At 39.6% G+C, this 13,108-nt stretch overlaps 2 protein-coding genes across 3 annotated transcripts in view; one reads left to right on the forward strand and one right to left on the reverse strand.

The window, feature by feature from the left end:
• Positions 1-20: 20 nt before the first annotated feature.
• On the reverse strand, positions 21-10,590 carry GTPBP6 (GTP binding protein 6 (putative)). Its single transcript, XM_082043357.1, has 10 exons — positions 10,141-10,590; positions 7,761-7,898; positions 7,271-7,341; positions 5,810-5,940; positions 5,022-5,092; positions 4,423-4,581; positions 3,201-3,409; positions 1,682-1,830; positions 1,216-1,368; positions 21-729 (listed from the first exon to the last, which is right to left on the reverse strand). The coding sequence occupies exons 1-10, from the start codon at positions 10,529-10,531 to the stop codon at positions 588-590; spliced, it is 1,614 nt and encodes a 537-aa protein (XP_081899483.1). The 5' UTR covers positions 10,532-10,590; the 3' UTR covers positions 21-587.
• Positions 10,591-10,741: 151 nt separating this feature from the next.
• Positions 10,742-13,108, forward strand: part of LOC309435288 (cohesin subunit SA-2-like) — a 63,803-nt gene continuing 61,436 nt past the window's right edge. For both annotated transcript variants that reach the window (XM_082043352.1, XM_082043351.1), the window contains exons 1-2: positions 10,742-10,791; positions 11,292-11,462. Coding sequence is in view for 1 of the 2 variants with exons in the window: in XM_082043351.1 (XP_081899477.1) it covers positions 11,428-11,462 (35 nt within the window). In the remaining variant the exon portion in view is untranslated. The remainder of the gene's footprint in view (positions 10,792-11,291; positions 11,463-13,108) is intronic.

Raw genomic sequence — 13,108 nt, forward strand, 5'->3', positions numbered from 1 at the left:
TACTGTAGGCAAGAAAACAGTATGGGTAAAAGATATACAGAGCTAACTATGTTTATTGCTTAAATATACAAATCTATGGTTTTTGCTTCACTGCAATAAGACGTGGCAGTTTTTTTACTTAAATATGTATTCAAGCAAAACACATTAACTTATCTGTATTATTTATATACAGCCAACAACATTTTATTCACCAAGTTTCATTTTCTGAGGACCATCTGAGACACCTTAGCTATAATAAATACTTTATTCTGAAAAATTGGATAAAAAACTTTATATAAGAAACTTAGTATTTTTCTAAAGGTTCATTCAGATGCTCTCCCATGATTTCCCTGTGTTTCAGGTCCACAGCTTGTCACCAACAACTCTTTCAACATTAAAAATTCAGTGCTGTCCTTGCACTTGCCGAGAGAATGAAGCGCAAAGCTCTTATTGTTTCCATACAGAAGCTGTCTGAAGCAGTGGCCCTTTCTAAAATGCATCAAAAACATCAACTGGGGAAGAAATACACTCTTCAACCCACAAGTCCTTAAGTTCATTTCACATCTTCTTAATGAGATCAGTTTCTTTTCCTTGAAAAGGATGCAGTTTCACAGCATAAAAATCTTACTGTTAGGAAAGAGGTTTTTGTATCTGCCAAACGCAGAATTGCCGATTATCACTTTGACCCTGGCTGTGCCATCTTCAGGCATGACTTCCACTTCCTGAACTGTTGCTTCTTTATAGAGCCAACTGTAAAAGTAAAAGCATATTAACATCTTAAAGGTATGACATCATACTGCATAAAACATGTGGTTTTTTTTTTTTTTTTAGGTCAACATGTCCCAGTCTGGGTAATTTAACACCTTAAAAGATGAAGTCCTTTGCTTAGCTTTTCATTTGCTACTTGCTCTTTGGAAATAGGGTATAATGTTTTCCTAAATCTTTCAGATTTGTGTTGTTAGCAAAAACCTGGCTCCAGAACCCATGGCATGGTCTTTCAGGAAGTATCTTTTATTCTACTAACACACAGAACTCTGTGAAGGACACTTTCAGCAGCAGACTCCAGGGTACCTAATGGGGATATTTTTTCTCAATAGGTCAGAAAACTTTGATGATTATCCCTGTAATTCTTAACGCAGATGAAAATCGGTATGATATGACTCGGAAATTTTAAGACATGCAAGACTAAGAGTTTCATGTGTCTCCAAGTCCTTCTTACAGTTCAAAATTATTTACCTTAGCTGTGATCCCTCTAAGTTGACATTAACTGTCAGAATTTTCTTCCCTGTTGCTGTCAAGATTTTTTTCTCTATTTCTTCTTTCAGCTCTTCTAAACCATGTCCATGTAGAGCAGAAATGGCTAAAGCATTTTCTTCAGCGGGTTTATACCTGAAAGGTAACAATTGCTAGCACATCTACTCATGAAGATTAAGTTGTGAAAATATTCCAAGCATGGGCAATTTAACTGTGTTACTTTATAAGAGCACCTTCCTACAGAGGCCATTTCTTGTATGACTCAAGTGATTTATTTTGTAATAATTAAAAGATAATGAATTCTTTTTAAGACTATAGTTACATATGTAAAAGACTGAGAAACATTATTAAATGTATTTAGAAGTGTGGGAGCTCTTTTCTAGTCTAAGAATTAAAAAGCTTCCAGACCATAAGAAATATTTAAGTATACTTAGCATCTCCTGCTTACCTTTCTATCAAATCCACTTTGTTATGAACTTCTACCATTGAGTCCAATAAATGGCTGGGAAGATTAAGATTCTTCAGAACTGACAGAACAGTTGCTTTCTGGAGGTTGGTTTCTGGATGAGTAATATCCCTCACGTGAACTATCAGATCCTAGCAAGCATACATATACAAGAGAGTTACTCAGTGAAACACACCAGAGATTTTATACTATTTTTGCATTGCTAATTCATAGAAGATACTTTCCTATGCTTTACATAATACACTGGCAGGTTAACACTGTAAAATAAACTATTATGCCAGTATTAAACCAATACTGTTTTTTGTACCATGATGGAAGAAAATCTGAAGCAGTTTAGTCTTTCACTTCACAGTGAGTACGAGTTGCCTCCATCAACCCTGAAACAAACCATGTCTATCAAGCTAGTTACAGAATTCAGATTTAAAAAAATATCTAATTTTTCAAAGCCAAGGCTGTGTAACAATAAGGCTTCAAAAATACTGGAGAACTCTAAAAAGGTTTTAGAAGAGTAATGGTTGAAAAACGGTTTCAAAAATGGAAGAAAAAACCCCATGTACCTTGTAATTCTATTTTTAAATTCAAAATTTTCCTTGTCCTTATTCTTAGCTCCGAAGATACTATTACTGATGCTTCACTTAGAAAGCTTTATACAAAAGTTAAGTTTCAAGTACGTGCACAATCATGTTTGCCATGATAAAATCCAAGCAACCAAATTCAATATTTACATTCAAAATGTTTCGTCGTCTTTGCTCAAGATACCGCTTCAAACTTCCGAAAATTACTGAAAGGAAATTTATTGCCTTTCATTTAACACTTCAGAATGAGAGACAAACAGGACAGTTGCACCCAGGTGTTGAAAGGCCTATTATTATACTACATGGTGAAGAGTCTAATCCTCAGCAGCATTTTGGCACCCAGCTACCACTGAATTCTATCTCTTGGACAATATAGGCTTTTTGTTTAAATGTCTGTGTATATGCAGCTTTACACTGTGCGATAAGACAGGAAACTAACTTTAATCAGATAATGATTGGAAAAGTACATTTATTTTTATTACATGCTGCCTGCATCACATCACAATCGCCCACTTCTAGTGCTATGGGAAACCTTAAGTTAAAAAAAATCATTCCAGAGGCTTGATTTCATTCATTTATTTCACTCAAGAAAGCTGACCTCAACTTATTCTGATGCACTGTTTAGGTTTTCATACATTTAAGCAGCAAAATCTGATTTAGCTGGTTAATATACCATGGAGAAGGACACATATGATCCAAATAAACCCTTTCTCAAATCTCTTCATATCTACATATTCTGCGTGATTTCAAGTGTCAGAAAAATGGCTATGGTAAGATATTTACCTCATTCTCTTAGGAGAGTACTGTAGTCAGCCAGACACTTCACTAAGAACAGCATGCCAGTTAACTTCCCCTTTTTTGAAGGGCTGAGGACTATCTAAAAGGAAATATTTTTGATTTCTCAACTTTTATATTTGACTGCTTACCGAGTAAGCCACTTCTTCTAACGTAGCTGAAAAGGACTCAACTAGGTTATGTGGGAGATCAGTCAGAAACCCAATAGTGTCAACATAAATGACCGCCATACGCGAGGGCAGGTAGCCTGCATGGGCTGTAATATCAAGAGTGGCAAACAGCTGATCTCTGGGTTGAAGTCCTTCTTCACCAGTCAAGGCTTTGATCAAGGTAGTTTTTCCTAATTAAAGAAAAAAGGACAAGATTGTAATGGCTTCTTTCAGGTAAAAATATATAAATTGCAAGGCTCAGTTGAGTTGTAACATATTTTTCATATTTTTTCATATCTATTTCACTAATTTAAATCTAACCTATGATTAGTTGTCTATAGGATGTTAGGAAATCCAAAGACAGTCTTAACTTTTATAACTTGCAAGTGGATTTAGGGCCACATCTGGAAGCTATGCTGCAAAATCACCAGATGATCAAAGTGTTTCCTCATGAACAACATACTGGAGACATTTATTTAATTCAGTGAATATTTAACAGAATTTAATCATTAACCTAAAGTGCTCAGTATATACCCTAGTTAAAGTATTTCAACTATGGGTACAAAATTATTATATATATAGATATATAGATATATATATATAGACACATGTACACACATTGTTGAATCTTCAGTTTTAAAAGTATGGAAGTATGACATTTAAGAAAAACATACAGTGTAATCCAAATCTTTGCGTACATAACTGATAACATAATTAGCACAAGGTAAGCTTGTTTTTATAAAGGTCCGATAAGAAAATGAAATGGTCTTAAAATAATGTAACCTGAAAAAACACCTAGTCCAAAGTCTATTTATGCCTTGTGTAAGAATCCACTGTGTAAGCTATAAGAAAATAAAAGGAATAGTAAAAAACTTTTATCTTTATTTAGATTGAAGTAAGAAAGATTCATATAAAGGAACAGTAGTAATACAGTTTTCAGCACTATATATAAAATCTCTTGGCACAATAGGTGCAAGCATTTCTCCAAAACATGTCTTGAAGACAGCAAAAAAAGAAGAATCTAACTACAACAAGCATAATTTGCTTTCCTAACTATACCCTAATTGACACATATTAATTACACAATTTAAAAACTAATTAAAATACAAAGCCTATTCACACTGAAATGAAATTCTGGTTAGAGTTTCTAATTCAAAATTAGACAATGTTAGCTCTTGTTACAATTTCACAAGTTTTTGCTTACCACAATTAGTATAGCCCATTACTGAGATAACTGGAAACTCGCGTTTTCTGCGCTGAGTTCTAAGTAAAGACCTTTTTCTTCTTAGTTTATCCAGGGCATTCCTAATTTTAAGTTCCTTTTCTTTCAAGATACGATTCTGTGTTTCCATGAATGTTTCACCTGAAAAATACAAACGAATAGTTGGCAGAACAGTCTACAACAGAAAAAGTAAACCAAGTGATGTTGTGCATTGGGAAATCAAGTGAGTTATCACTAGAGCATATGAAGTTATAAATAAGCAACTAAAACCATGTACCCTTGCCTAAGACAGAGTGATAAGTAATTATTGAAACATATGCTAAGCATTCTAGAATAACCATGTACACTTATGACAGACCCCTCTGGCAGCAAATACTCTGTCCATGACCACTTATTGAGCCAGTACAGACTGAAACTTAAAGTTACTTTCCAATAAATTTTTGTAGATTCACTTAATCAGATGCAGAACACTCCTAGTTTTTCCTCCTGGCCTCCTGGAAATAAAATAAGATGCAAATAAATTTGTTTAAAGGCTGTGAAGGAAAAATATCATCTAATTCATGAGAATATTTAGACTTTACCTGAGCCCATAATGTATCTTGATCCACCCCTCTGCTGATCTAGCTGAGCCACCTCATTTTTCAGATTTGACCTGGCAGTGAAGTAACAGTTAATTAGAAGCAATTTTCTTTAATCAATGCCTACCAAATATGAAGCAGGAGTGATATTCTAATAGTACAAATAAACCCACGAAACGACAGAGCTCTGAATGACACCTGCTCATGGCAAACATCCTCGTGAAAAAAATCCAGATTTTGCTCGCTCTTCAACTGTGGTTTGAAAAATTATACAGCTCTCCTAGCAAACTATAAAGGCTATTCTGAAATTTCAGAGCCAAGGATGCCTCTCATACATCCATGCAACTCACACCAACTTCCATGTACAATTATTTCTATTCCATGTACTGTAGAAACATGGAAAATTCAGATACAAATTAATTCCTTTAATCTTCCTTGTTTATAACTTCTCTTATTAAACCCATCAATATCATATACGGGACTCACATATCCAGTTTCTACACATTATTGCAATCCATCTTCTGCATTACAAAGAATCGAGACCTTTTCATGAGAAATATATTTTTTATCTATTGAACACTTTCTGGTTTTGCCTGTCAGCACTGCAGAAGCTTAAAACAATGACATTAAAGTAAATACTTCTATACTCTAATCATTCACTGAGCATACTAAGCAAGCACCAAAACAGTGTGTTTTTTCTTTACAGTACAGTATTACTATTTTTGTTGCTGTGAAGAAATAGTCACTAGGATATATAAGTATCAGTATGTGATTTGCACAGCTCAAGGTACCTGAGAAGCGGGATTTCAGCCAATGCGATCTGAAGTTTTGCTTCTTTGGTCCGGGCATTACAACGAAAAATGTGAAGTACAACTGTGTATCTGTCAAAGACTTTCACGCCCCAGGCATCTTCTAGTTCTTTCTTTAGCCATGTAAAACAAAATAACCTGCATGTTTTCTGTCCCCTGCAGTACCAGTACACCAATTCCTACACAGCACTATGGTTATACTTAGCTGATGGACACTTGAACTCAGAGGATCTCATGATTACACTTCAATGGATGGGTAATGAGCACGCAAAGGCAAAATTTAGTTGACCATGACGAAAGGTGAGAGTTTAGAAGGTAGAACTTTGGGTTTAGGCCCATCAAATTCAGTGAGAAACCTTCCATTGCCTTTAAGGGATTCTGACAACAGCTCTTACAGTAAATTTCAGAATCACAAATCTCAGTGGTTAAGTCCTTGCAAAAAATAATTATGAAGTGCTGGTATGGGAAAGGATAGGATACACTCAAAGTATGCAGTAGTTTGCCATCTCTAAAATCCAGAATGCTAGTGTTTTATGTACTCAAACACTTTATTGAATCAGCCTTGTTAAATTGCTCTTAAGATCCAGTGCTAAAAGTATTCATACTATAAATCAGGGAATAAAAACTAAGAAATTGAAATGAAACATTTTCAACTTTCATTTCATCCATAAATTGAAGCACTTGAGATAACTATCTTCTAGAGATATTTAATACCTCTGTCCATTTTATAATCAGGGAAAGCATTCAAAACTATCAGCAAAGCCCTAACGTTTGCATGCAGTTACATGCACTTTACACCCTGTATGATGCTGTACATGCAAAAAACCTAAAAATTATGTATTTCAGTTTCTCTAAGCATTTGAAAGAACATCTACAGTTCATGCGCCATACTGTTAAAAAAAGGGAAGCATGCTCCTCCCCTCAGTGCAATCCGTCCATTTAAAATATAGTTTCTTTTTAACTGTTAGGAATGAAAGTTTAAATATTCGAAACACTGAAATATAAACTTGCTCTGAACTTACACCTCATATTCAAAATACAATCCAGCACTCACAGAACTATAGAAAAATATGCTATCCATAAAGTATAGTGCTATATGTGCACATAAACTAATCCAAACTGTAGGCATTCTTCATAACAAAAGCTCTGTTATCACCTCTTTATTTTGTGAAAAAGATCTTGGGTAACTTTTCCAACATTTTAAGTAGAGCTAGTGGCAAACAGCTATTAGGCTGCTGGAAAATGTCACGCATGAGAGCTGGTAACATATATATCAGCTGGACAAATGTAACAGGCATTTATTTTCCACAAAACTCAGTCTAGGTCTCTTCATATATCACCATTTGCAAATTCAGAGTTAGAACCAACCCTACTTCTCATAGCATCAACAGCTTCTGAACAATACTGATGTAAAGAATATGATTTGATATTATATTTAATTACCTTTGTTAGTGAAGATATTCTTTCCACATTCAAGAAGACAGCTGTCACATGGGGCAATTTTTTAATCTTTTCTAAAAGACGGATAACCATTACAAAATAAAGTGTTAAATGTCAATTCTCTTTTTAAAATATACAGAATATAAAACCATTTTTCACTGAGCAGAATGCTCATAAAATATCAAATGTCATCATATTCTTCACAGAACAGTTGTATTTGCGCTAATTTAGTACTATGTAAAACAGCTGCCAGTTTCACTTATGTCAATCACATAAACGTAGGGATTGAGTTGTCTCACACATTTTCAGAGAGCATGGGTTATTTCTATTCTGTGTTGCTTTTGTGATCTTAAAACAAATCTTTGAATTTTGTTTGCAAACCTGCAAGATGGAAAACCAAAATTCTCTCTCTTCAGCTTTCATACTTAAACAGCTCAGTTACTGAAGTCTTCCATTTAGAATGATGCAGTGCTGAAAAAATCTCAGTCCTTACCTGTCAAAACCTGAAGGTTTCCTTTGCCAAAAATAAACTTCTTGTCCGGATTTTTTGTAGGAATAATTATTTTATCTAAAACTGTCCAATTCTGAAGGGTATCGACAAGAGCAACAGCTTCAGCAATCTGTAATTCAGCTTTAGGAACACCAGAAAACAAACAAACAAACAACATAACCCTTCTCAGATTTTTCAATAATTACATGCATGAACAGGTAAAGACTGTTACACTGATATTCTACTAGGTTATTTTATTTTAAGCAGTAGCACGAAGAGCAAAATGTCTTACCTCTAATCAGAATAATTAAACTTCTAGTTTGATGCAGTTTTACCACAGAAAGCATCTTTCTGCCACTACAAGTTATTTCTGTGGTTGCTGATTCAAAAAAAAAATTAACTGTATCATCAGCAAAGAAAATAAAATAAAATACCAAGCTTTTTGCCTCAACAAGTAAAATTAATTACTAGTTGGAAAATAAATTCTGTAATTTTAGATGAGTACAAAGCCACGTGATAAATTCCTTGCCATTTTGTGGCAATATTATAAACCATTATCTTGCTGCTCACTTCACCGGTTCTTATTCATAGAGGACCTACACTGAGCTACGACTTGCTAAAACCAGCCAATTCCAGTCCTGCATTCTGGGTTGTCATTTTGGGGCATTTTATTTTAAACATCTACGTGGCAAAGCACTGACTTTTGAGGACTTCACAAAAATCACAAAGACTACATGGACATCAGATCAGTAGATCCAGTTTTGATTTGCCAAGTGAGAATAAATTCTTCTGTTCATTGGATTTGTGAAGTTTCTCTAGATAGCAAAACATAATCGATGCATTAATAAGGTTACCTTGGTCCAAAAGGTATTATATTTTAAAAGATAATCATGATCCTCTTTCTCCTCATATTGTTAGTGTTCCTTGTAAAATGCACAGATTTCCTGTTGCACCTGTGGTGTTCCTACAATCATTCCAAAACATTTGTTCAGACTTCGGGCTCTTCATCTGGAGGGCCTAAATAAATGGAAAGGGATCACTGCTATTCTTCTGTATGTCTGGACAGAAAGGTGCCTTCATTTTTTTTGTTTGTTTTGTTTTTTTCAGTTGTAAAATAGGAATACTTATGTAGGTTCTGAAAAGGTTACAAACTTTATTCTGCAAAGCGAAAATTTATTATAATTAGCAGCACTAACAAAACTGAATTATAGCTAGGTTCATCACATAATGAACTTGAATACAAGGAGTATCATATATAAATTGACACATATATAAAACAAACTTACAAAACGCTTAATCTTTTCTATTGCAACTCTGTAATTAGAGGATTGCTTGGAGAAACATCATTACGCCACGTTCATCATATATCTGAAGCATGCATGATTAAGGTATATGTATTAGCTACATAGATTTCTGAGAGAAATCCAAGAGTAGCAATGCTAATTAAGGTCCTTCTAAAGGAATACTTTGTAATTGCATCCCTGTGTAACTACACAAAGGCACTCCTTGAAGTCCATGGGATGACTTAGTTACATAGGACCTCATCTTCACCACTTTCTTCTATGGACAGGAGAACTCTTTGGCCAACTTCTGGGTAAGCATAAGGCTGAAGAACTCCTGCCCCACCCCTACCAGGCAGCACAACTGAGGACTGAAGGCCGCTAACATGTGGCTGATACGGGGGAAACCTGGCTGCTTCTTTAAACAAGCTAAATACTCTGTGCACCAAGCTGTTCTGCTGTCTAAGACCCAAAGTCAGTGTGATTCACAGGTCAAAGTCCAGGAACAGCCACCTGGGTGCATCCTCTTTAAAACATTATCCACCTACACTGACCTAGACCTGTATTCTGAGTTTATATTTGGCAGTTTTAACACTGTAATCACGGCCCTACCCACAGAATCACGGAATGTTAGGGATTGGAACGGATCTCGAAAGATCATCTAGTCCAATCCCCCTGCCGGAGCAGGAACACCCAGATGAGGCTACACAGGAATGTGTCCAGGTGGGTTTTGAATGTTTCCAGAGAAGGAGACTCCACAATCCCCCTGGGCAGCCTGTTCCAGTGCTCTGTCACCCTCACTGAGAAGAAGTTTCTTCTCATATTTAAGTGGAACCTCCTGTGTTTCAGTTTGTACTCGTTGCCCCTTGTCCTATCATTGGTTGTCACCGAGAAGAGCCTGGCTCCATCCCCCACACCACCAGCACCAATTTCCCAGCTGCGTTCCCGCGGGCCGCAGATGTTTAGAACAGGGATGAGCCTGGGACCTGAGGCGAGGACAGAGGGAAGGCAGCTCGGCACGGCGGGCTGCCGGCACCCGTGAGGGCCCAACCCCGCCGGCGGATCCCCGATCGGCCCCGGTCCCGGCGCGGCCACACACCCACCCGTGGTGAGCGCCGACTTCTTGGGGCCCCACTTGACCGCCGGGTGCACCACGGCCACGCGCTGCGCGCCGGGCCCCACGGACAGCGGGGAGGGGCCCAGCAGCTCCTCCAGCGCCGAGTCGTCCTCCTCATCACTGTCACTTTCCTCTTCTTCTTCTTCATCATCATCATCACCCCCGCCGGCGCTCTCCGCCTTCCTCCACCGCCCTTCGCCGCCCGCCCGCGGCGGCTCCCCCCTACCCGGCGGCCGCTGAGGAGCCCGCAGGCGAACGGCGGCGCTGAGCGGGCGGGCAGAGAGCGGCCCCCCGCGGCAGCGGGCCCCGCCGAGAGCCGCCGCCGCCGCCCACCGGCAGTTCAGCAGCAGCGCCTGCGAGAGGCGGCCGAACCCCATCGCCTCCAAGCCCTCCCGCGGGCAGGGCAGCGGTAACGGACCGTTCCGGACGCGTCCTTCCGCCCTCACCCCGGCCGCTACGGAAGCCCCAAAGGCACCGGCGCACCGCGAACCTGCACCGCCCACTCGCTTGTGGCGGACCACATGATAGCGATACTCGCCTCTGATAGGCTGGGTCGTGCCCGTGCACCGCCGTGATTGACGCTGAGCCGGGGCCCGAGCGGCCGCAGCGAAGGGAGAGGGCGCGTCCCCGGGGGCAGGTGAGTGTCGCGTCCTGCGCCGTCCCTCTCCCTTCGTCCCGCCGCCGCCTGGGCCACGACTGCCGCCGCTCCGCCCCCCAGCCTCCCCCGGCGCGGCTATGTACGGGAGCGCACGGGTGGGTGAAGGTCCCGCCGGTCCCGGGCCGACCCGCCGCCCCTCAGGGCGGCTGCGATGGCGGTGGCCCTGCGGTGGCCCCGCCGGTGCGCGGTGCGGTGCGGTGCCGCCGGCGTTGCGGGGTCTGCCCGATGCGGGAGGAGGAGGAGAAGGAGGTGGGAGGGATGGACAGGCCGTGCAGCCCCTGCCAGCCCGCTGACCGCCGGCGGCTTCGTGCGCGCTGCCGCGGCGGGGCTCCTGCGGGGTGCAGCAGTGCCGTCTCCGGACGCTCCCCTTGGGATGGATTTATTTCTCGAAGTTGCAGACTTGGTTTGCGGGAGGCGTTCTGACTTAATTTTAGGAGAACCACCCGGAATTAACCCTTTTTGTTTTATTTTCTTGGCAGCTTTTGACGGCTGTTTCGACGGCAAGAGCCCGAAGCTTTGTTGAGTTTTTAACACTACCGAGCTTGGTGAAGTTTCCTGAGAAGCAGTGCTGCCCGTGTTAGCTGCTGCCTGCGCTGCTGAAATAATGTAGCGGAAATGATAGCCGAGCCCAACACCTTACCCAGCCAAAAGTAAGACCTGACATGGTTGCCTGTTGACATTTGGTAGTAAATTAGGCTGCTGTCCCTCGAGTTTGTGCTTCGCAGATGCTGGGGCAGTCTACCATGTGTCATTTTGGGTGGGAGGGGAAAAAGAAAAAGGGGGATTTGTTGTGCACCGTGTCTTGTTACTAATGTGTCCATTTTATTCCTTTGTATGTATTGTTTAGCATCTTCTTAATATACTTTTTTTTTTTTTTTCTGATTGACACGGACCTTTGCCTTACAGGCTTTTTTTGTGCTTTACTTAATACAGTGCAAATGAACCTACTTTGAAAAAAACATAATTCATAGTCAATGCATGCATTCATTTCAGTGTTGAATTTGGGGTGCTGAGAGGGAAGAGTGCTAGGTAATTTGTACTCTTCCTGTTAGCATTGAGGGGGGCGTTGCTTCTCTAGCTGTTTTTACCAGGCATACATCAAGGCTTCTCCCTTTCATAATGTATTTTTCAGTCATCAGTTGAGATGATCTGTAGGCTAAATACATTCACATAATTGTTTACAGAATGATATTTGGAAGTAGAAAGAGCAGACATAAATAACTAAATGGTAAAGTTAAAACATTTGGGCATATCTTATCAAGTTTCAAAGCGTGAAGCATTTTATATGTCCAGTGTTGCAGGCGTTGGACTCATTGGAGCCCAGTCTTTGCTGATTTTGTCATATTCTGAGCAAGTCTGCTCCAGGTCTTTTACTTCATTCTTTTGCTTCATACAGTTGGATTCTATGAGCTTAAAGGCCTTTTCCAGCCTAAATGATTATATGATTAAGCAATTAATACAGCTTCCTATGTATCCTTTCCAGTATGTTTCATCTGAAACGTACCTCTCCATTTCAGAAGTGCCAGGAAGGTACCTGGCAGTTGTTTAGCTGATTTTCTTAGGTTGCTTCTAAAAGATGAAGCAGTTGTTTTGAAATTTATATTTTAAAAAATCTACAGGTAAGATTCCTTCAGTAAAAAAGATTAACTGTTCCTTTTACACAGCGAAAGGAATGTTATTTCTCTTCTAAAGAAGTAGCTTTCCTTTTGAGTATGCGTCATTGAGTCTGCTCCAGGTGTTTATTAAAATGAGAAAACTGAAATCAGTAATTCTCACAACGATACTGTGTATGAGTACTAGATGAAAGGCTTTGTGTCCTTCTTGCTTCAACTGTTTTTATATCAGTAGTAGTGAAAAGACTGTATGGTGTCAGGAATGTGAGATAAAAATGAGCCTGTGAGCCATGTGAAAATGAGGATGAGATAGGATTGGAATTCTGCCTATGCTTTCTGACTGATTGCTGATGGAGACAAAGTAAATGGCTGAGAACTGTTTCTTACCAGGGCATGAGGAAGTGAATTGGGGTAGAGCAAAAAAATGGTCACTATGGTGCAGACTAACATAGGAGAAAGAAATAGAAGACTAGTGTCAAACATACTGTTGCACTCATATAGCTGAAAATATGCTCAATGGAGTTGCGTATAAGGATCACTGCAGAGGTGATCGCATGTCATCCTCAACTAGATACAGTAGTTCCTGTTTTGCTCAAGAAGATAAGGCAATGTCTTAATTATGTTTACAGTTTCTTCAACAGAAACTTAGTTATGCAAATAAAAACAACATTAAAATATCTCAT

The sequence above is a fragment of the Streptopelia decaocto genome, assembly GCF_964273445.1.
Source record: "Streptopelia decaocto genome assembly, chromosome: 1".
Classification (NCBI taxonomy): Eukaryota; Metazoa; Chordata; class Aves; order Columbiformes; family Columbidae; genus Streptopelia; species Streptopelia decaocto.